Below are 7,785 nucleotides of genomic sequence, written 5' to 3' on the forward strand. Positions count from 1 at the left end.
CTGCAGGACTCCTCTGTATCTACACTCCAGACCTGCAGGACTCCTCTGTATCTACACTCCAGACCTGCAGGACTCCTCTGTATCTACACTCCAGACCTGCAGGACTCCTCTGTATCTACACTCCAGACCTGCAGGACTCCTCTGTATCTACACTCCAGACCTGCAGGACTCCTCTACACCCCAGACCTGCAGGACACCCCTCCTCTGTAGCTACACTCCAGACCTGCAGGACTCCTCTGTATCTACACCCCAGACCTGCAGGACTCCTCTGTACCCCAGACCTGCAGGACTCCTCTGTACCCCAGACCTGCAGGACTCCTCTGTACCCCAGACCTGCAGGACTCCTCTCCTCTGTAACTACACCCCAGACCTGCAGTATTAAACATGTCAGCAGCACAAATCTATTGTCCCGATAGTTTGTTACAATGTATCAGTGCAGCTAAAATGTATCAGCCCGGAGTCCAGACTATTTATTGCATAGACTGGATACACTTGGAGCAAACCCTTAGCTGTGAGAAGTATTAGGTCTGTACATGGTTTTCAGCCCTCGGATGTTCACATTCACAGACCGCAAGCAGAGATCTTGATAATGGTGAGGAATTGAAACACAAAGTATATTAGAACGTTGCATAACTTTTTATTGTACACTGATAAAGCTTTATTGATATGAGACGGACGCTGCGTGTCTCTAGTCCAGGGTACATCTCTGTGATTCTTCCCTCATACAAAATGTGGACTTGTCACATGATATATAAATATCTGATAAACTGCCATTAATAATAGCACCCTGTGTTTGCTTGGCACAGTCCTAAGGGACCGCCCGCTGTGATTCAGTCCGGTTCGGTCCGGACCTCGCCAGTATCATCAGTAAGGCAGCAGGCTGGGCGACTTACATAGGAGCTGCTGTGCCTTATGGACACTGTGTCTTATGGAGTATCCCATAGATGGCTGCATTCAGTCTCCGGAGCTGTGATCAGATACAGAGTCTTATTAATATCCCGATCATTAGTACAGTGACCGATGTGATAAGAGCCAAAGATCTGCACAGGAACAGACGCTTCCGGGACAGGGGTTTACAGGCCATCTCAGTCTGGGGGGAGACATTCTCCGAGGGGTCCGGTCTCTGGTCACTTTCTGTGTCTGTGGGGGTCCGTGTTCTAGACTCTTCTGTCACTTCTGTGTAAATATAGAACAGTCAGTGATAGAGAGAGAGAGATCTATCTCCTTTCTCATATCTATCTACCGCTCGCTCGCTCTATCTACCGCTCGCTCGCTCGCTCTATCTACCGCTCGCTCGCTCTATCTACCGCTCGCTCGCTCTATCTACCGCTCGCTCGCTCTATCTACCGCTCGCTCGCTCTATCTACCGCTCGCTCGCTCTATCTACCGCTCGCTCGCTCTATCTACCGCTCGCTCGCTCTATCTACCGCTCGCTCGCTCTATCTCCTATCTTACTGGATCTCTATGTCCTGGGGATTATTAGCTGTGTACATACCGGTCAGGGCTGCACCCTGGTATACGGCCACCTTGTTGTGTAAGTCTCGCGTCATCCGGACCCTCTGCTTGACCCTCGTCTGTGCCTGGTAGAAATGGGATGAAATCAGAGCGTAAATCTCCACAATTCCAGCTGTCAGGACCTATAAGGAGAGGACACCGACCTCGTGTGATGCCTGCTCCCAGTCAATCCTGAATACGAAGATCAAGAAACTGATGATCTGCAGCAGAGCGCAGAGGAGAATCCCGAGCCAGAACCCTGAGACAAAACAAGGCAGCGGTTATCCTGGAGGACGCGGCGATATCATTGGCAGCCATACTGATAGTTCAGCTTGTGTTTTCCACATTCCTGGTTATCTAGAACATCAATATTACACCGTGTGATATACTTAAAGGGGAACTCCACTTTTAGTAATGTATTGTTCTAATCCACATAAAATTTTTACTTTTAATGATTTTGAGTTATATCATGCTCCATTCACATCTAGAGCTGCATCCATAATTCTGCTTATTTCCAGTTCCCAGAGAGCAGTGTATTGTGGAAGCTCCTAAGAAAGCCGCACCATTAGAGATAAGCTGTCACGTGTCTAACAGATAAACCGCAGTCTGTGTCCAAGGGGAAACCAGAGTTTTTTTGAATGCAGCTTTGGTTGGGAATTGAGTAAAATACATTAACAATTTAAGGCATATTCAAAAATCAATTCCAAGTCATGCCAAGTATGGGGGACCACACAGCCTGAGTTTTTGACATCAGTGGGGGAGGCAGCAGTAGGACCCCTTTAGTCTATATGGGGTTAAAAGTGATAATATCATTAAAAATAACCCATTACCAATTATGCCGATCTTAGCCACAAACATCAGAGAGATTCCCACAGGAAGACCAATGACATAATAGCCAACAGCATGAAAAATGGCTCCGACTTTCTGCTTTCCCGTACCGCGCAGAACACCGCCACACGTGGCCTACGAGGAGACATAGAACGAACCACCATCATGGTCCAATGGGACTAAATTTCCTTTCAGATACAGACAAAATGTGTGTAAAAAAAGAAAACAAAAAAGCATTTTAATGGTTTCTTATGAGTGTTTAGTCCTATGACCCCATGACAGCACTTCCGGTTCTGATTTATATTAAGTTCAGTGTTATCACAGGGACATTGGATATGGATGCATATCACCGTTTGTAGTGACAGATATTGTGGCATTGATGTGGATGGTGATTTAGATCCAAATAATGTCCCTCGGACAACACTAAACATGGCCAGAGCCGAGACAGGAAGTGTTGTCATGGGAACTAATGGGCTTTTTTTTATTTTGTTACTGTCATAATGTTGATCTGGGAAAATATTCATACAGAAGCCAATGCATTCGGCACCTGGCAATCATCGCTACCATCCGGCATTGTAATATTTTATAAGGATTCTCACCACACATGCGTCAAAGAGATGACTCCCAGCGTACACAGGAAGAACGTAGCTGACCAGCGTCACTATACCCCTGTAGAGCAGAGCGGGAGGGGGATACCGTGTTATTATCACACATGACCGCTCCATATATCACTGCAATCTACACCTCACGTCCTCCGGATATACAACTGAACTGTCTCTTTAATGAGTGTGTCCACATTTACATATTCAATTAATTTACATAAAAACCTGACTCACTTGCACTGATACTAAGTTACAGCTTGTGTTATACTCCAGAGCTGCATTCACAATTCTGCAGGCTTCAGAGCTGAAATCTCCCAGCATTCCCTGCTTGTTCAGAGACCTTTATCTGGTGATTTGCATTCTGGGAAGTGTTGTCTTCCGGCACTGAACAGAAATCTCACGTAGGAAAAGCTGTGGAGGAGCTCTGCTTAGATGTTCGGGGCAGGTCTAGCTTGATGACTGTTTCCAATGACAGCCGGCAGGCATGTGAATGCTATATATTAAAACTGCACCTGTTTTTAGAAAAATCTGATTAATAAAGCCGGCGTTACTAATCAGATTCTTCTAAAGGGGAATTCCAACTTTACAGTCTTAAAGCGAAATCAGTATGAACAGTTCTAATAGACTTTATATTTCAATTTCTTTAACATTTTTAAGACCTCTGCTTGTTTTCAGTGAAAGGGAACATTCTTTTTTTATATACAGACACTAAAAAGTATTGCTGACCTGGAGGTACTCACAGCAGAAGGTTTGTTACAATGTGTCAATATAGACCATTCTTTGCAGCAGCACAAATCTTACTCCAGTCCTGAACTCCATCGTTACAATGCATCATTGTACAGAAGAGCTAACGTTTAGCAGTGAGCAGGAGATGTACGCAAGAATGTTTCCATTTACTGGCAGCAAGCAGAGATCTTGAAAATGGTAAGAACCAATTATAAAGATGCTGGAACTTCTTCACTCTGGGTAATATGGCGCCCCTTAGCTCTTGGAACTCCGCCACTCTTACCTATTGACACGTCTCTATCATATAAAGGTGGAATTCCCCTTTAATTTCTTTGTTTTATAGGGAAATGCAGTCCCTGTGTCTCATGGACAAGTCTGAAAATAAAACGGGGCAGTCTACAGACGTAACCAAGGACACAACGTTAGATCAAAACCTTGGAGAGATATTTGTCCTGTAACCCGTAAGAAAATACATTCTGCTACCGCAGACAGAGAATTAATTGAGCATTTAAAGGTACAGTACCCCCGCTTACTCGTCTGAGGTGAAAACGTAGCCAATCACATTCTTCAGGCTGACGAGCAGAATAGAAGATACCAGGGCACAGGTCTCTGTAACGATAACAACACCGGATTATCATTTCGGGCTGATAGTGAAAGGAGCAGGGTCTCACAGCAGCACAGAGTATTTCAGAAAAGTTGTTCTGAGACCTGGCAACTCGTGTGATGCTGTTAGTGAGGACAGGGGTCACAGATTAGCGGTGGAAATAGCAAGGGCTCCAACAGCACAGAGTATTTCAGCATACGATTGTGTTTATCTTGGAGGGGTTAGTGATCTGTCCACTCATGTGATGATGTTAGTGAGGAAATGGCTGCATGTGACAGGGGCAGTGTCATGATGTGAGGACCCAGACTGACAGAAGAAGCAGGGTCTCCAGCAGCACAGAGTATTTCAGGACATGATTGTGCTAATCTTGTGGGGAAGTGACTTGTCCACTCATGTGATGATGTTAGTGAGAACAGAGTTGCACGTGACAGGGACATCGTCATGATGTGAGGAGGGGAATGCAGACAAGTGAGAAGTCACAGACTGATAGTAGAAGAAGCAGACTCCTAGCAGCACAGAGTATTTCAGGAGAGGATTGTGCTAATCTCGTGGGGCAGTGACCTTGACCACTCATGTGATGTTAGTAAGGACATGGCTGCATGTGACAGGGTTTGAGTCATGATGTGAGGAGGGGGATGGAGATAAGTGGGAGCTCACAGACTGGTAAGAAAATAGCAGAGCCCCCAACAGCACAGAGTATTTCAGGAGAGGATTGTGCTGACCTTGTGGTGCAGTGACCTTGTCCAATCATGCGATGATGTTAGTGAGGACATGGCTTCATGTGACAGGGACAGCGTCATGGTGTTAGGAGGGGGATGGAGACAAGTGGAAGGTCCCAGACTGGTAATGGAAGTAGCATTGCCCCAGCAGCACAGAGTATTTCAGGAGAGGATTGTTCTTATCTTGTGGGGGGGGAGCAGTGAGCTGTCCACTCATGTGGTGATGTTAGTGGGGACTTTTTTCCTACCTGCCATTATTAAGGCGACAATCATTGATTTCTTGGCTTGGACAATGTTCCCCGCGCCCAGGGCGTGACCTACTCGGACGCTGGCTGCAATACTGAACCCCAGTGGCACCTGCAGAAATAGTAGAAACATCATAATACCGGCCTGTGTCCCCTCACCATCGAACCCCACGACTTGTGGCCCCTGTTACCCCTGTATAAGCACTGGGTCCCCCTACTGGTCATATTTCCTATATCTGGACCGGGAGGCGCTGGGATGACCAGAAAATGACGGAATAACCTGGTATTTGTTTTAGGATGTTTTGTAATTGATCCAAGAACCATATAGATTCTGTTCGTATCACCTATAGGCCATACGGCGGAGGGATATATTTAAAGGAACATACACATGTATGAAGAGCATCAAATGACACCCTTCTAGAGCGCTGCTCGATTTGGCGCCGTATCTCAGGGCTCCTGGCAGGGGATTAACATTGCGGGTACAGGGGGGTCTTACCATAAAGACGATGGACGCCATCTGGTAAATAATGGTTTGAGCCCCGAGATCTTCCATGCCGAGGACTCCTGAGGGGACAGAGAAATTATTATCGGAGACTATTATAGCATCGTTCTAATGAATACTGGCGCTTTAAAACTGACGGGCACGGCTCTATGGTAACGAAAACCAGTGGACTTCTCGTATTAGCTTTGGATGTGACCAGAGAAGAAATCATGATGTGACTCACGATCAGTAAAGCAATTTTATATAGTTTGAGTGGAGATAGGCAGCTGTTAGACACAACTGACGCCGCTTATCTCAAGATCTAATGTATTCAGATGCAGTATCACATCCGGCCGGACTAGCGAGACGGATCCTTTCACTTACCTGACAATATGATTCCAATTTCAAACGCCCACCACTCTATACACACCATGAGCATGCTGGGAATTGCAAGATGGATGAAAGAGCCCCAGTCTTCAAAGCAAGCAGTGGACCACCCTGGAGAACGCAGAAGTTAGAACCCATTCAATCAGTTACAAAAGTACTTTATGTATTAAGACCTTTGTTTGCTGTCAGTAAACGGTAACATTCTTGCGTACATGCAGAGGCTGAAAACCCATACAGACCTAAAACGTCTCTCACAGCTGAGGATTTGTTACCGTTGCATCCAGTCTAGACAATCCTGCATGATACACTTTATACCGGAACTGATGCATTGTAACAAGTTATCGAGACAGAGATTTGTGTTGCGCATGTGTTTAGATGACATAGCTTTGTCTAGACTGAATACAGCTGTAACAAAACCTCAGCTGTGAGAAGCATTAGCTACAGGTTTTAAACCTTTGAATGTAAAAAAATAAAAATAAAATTCCATTCACTGACAGCAAGCAGAACATGGTGACAAATTGATACACAAAGTATATTTGAGAGTTGCAGAACTTTTCAATGATTAAACTTTATTTAAATAGAACAAGAACCAGTGATCGCCCTGAAACATCGCCCCCTACAGGCAGAGCATTTGTTTGCATGGTCACACCTATGGATGTTCTGTCTTTTGTATATGTAACATTAACACTACAGTGCGCCTCTCACCAGACTGACATGACTGATAACATAGGAAAATAGAGAGAAGATGAACTGTACGAATGTGAGCGACCCCTAACCATGACGTATGTTATAGGACGTGGGCGCTACTGCTCGCTACCTCCCCATGTGTCCACGTAAAGCTTCTTCCACACGATGTAGACGAACAACAGAATCGCCTGGACGTACTGAGATAAAGTGTTGGCGCAGGCCGAGCCCCTGGGGGAGAAAAAAATAAATTTTCTATAATATCCAACATATTTAATTTATGCAGCATTTAAAGGGATTGTCCACTTAGGTCAAACCCTTCTTCATATGACCTATTAGGACCCCGCCAGGGTGGGGAGATAATGCTGAGAGCGGCTCAGGCTCATTCGTAGTTAAGTAGCCCAAAAATCCCCAGTAAATATCCTCGCATTGACCTCTTCTGAGTTAGATCAGTTGGGTGACAACCAATATGGGGTTGTCACACAGCTTTTCCAGACTCCTGAATAGCCAATTGGGCTAGTTATACACCAATACAGGAATGGAGGGGAAGTAGGAAAGCTGGGTGACAACCTCAGAGGGAGCTCTCGTGACGACCATATTGGTTGTCACCCAGCTTTCCCAGAAACAAGTATATAAAATGATTCACTTGAGAGAAGAGTATGACTTTGGGATTTATATTCACTGGGAGGTTTTTAGGGTCACCTCCATATAATACATCACCCCCATATAATACATCACCCCCATATAATACTTACATCACCCCCATATAATCGTCACATCACCCCCATATAATACATACATCACCCCCATATATTACTTACATCACCCCCATATAATATATCACCCCATATAATACTTACATCACCCCCATATAATACTTACATCACCCCCATATAATCGTCACATCACCCCCATATAATACATACATCACCCCCATATATTACTTACATCACCCCCATATAATATATCACCCCATATAATACTTACATCACCCCCATATAATACATACATCACC

The 7,785-nt window shown here is 45.0% G+C and overlaps 1 protein-coding gene across 1 annotated transcript in view; it reads right to left on the bottom strand.

Annotated features, from left to right (window-relative positions):
- Positions 1-617: 617 nt before the first annotated feature.
- Positions 618-7,785, bottom strand: part of LOC142658949 (multidrug and toxin extrusion protein 1-like) — a 10,650-nt gene continuing 3,482 nt past the window's right edge. The window contains exons 2-11 of the mRNA XM_075834553.1: positions 6,904-7,001; positions 6,084-6,197; positions 5,715-5,782; positions 5,222-5,330; positions 4,184-4,259; positions 2,922-2,991; positions 2,325-2,457; positions 1,659-1,753; positions 1,496-1,580; positions 618-1,176 (exon numbers count right to left, since the gene is read on the bottom strand). Coding sequence (XP_075690668.1) covers positions 974-1,176; positions 1,496-1,580; positions 1,659-1,753; positions 2,325-2,457; positions 2,922-2,991; positions 4,184-4,259; positions 5,222-5,330; positions 5,715-5,782; positions 6,084-6,197; positions 6,904-7,001 — 1,051 coding nt within the window. The 3' untranslated portion in view covers positions 618-973. The remainder of the gene's footprint in view (positions 1,177-1,495; positions 1,581-1,658; positions 1,754-2,324; positions 2,458-2,921; positions 2,992-4,183; positions 4,260-5,221; positions 5,331-5,714; positions 5,783-6,083; positions 6,198-6,903; positions 7,002-7,785) is intronic.

This window comes from Rhinoderma darwinii, chromosome 8 (assembly GCF_050947455.1).
Source record: "Rhinoderma darwinii isolate aRhiDar2 chromosome 8, aRhiDar2.hap1, whole genome shotgun sequence".
NCBI classification, from domain to species: domain Eukaryota; kingdom Metazoa; phylum Chordata; class Amphibia; order Anura; family Rhinodermatidae; genus Rhinoderma; species Rhinoderma darwinii.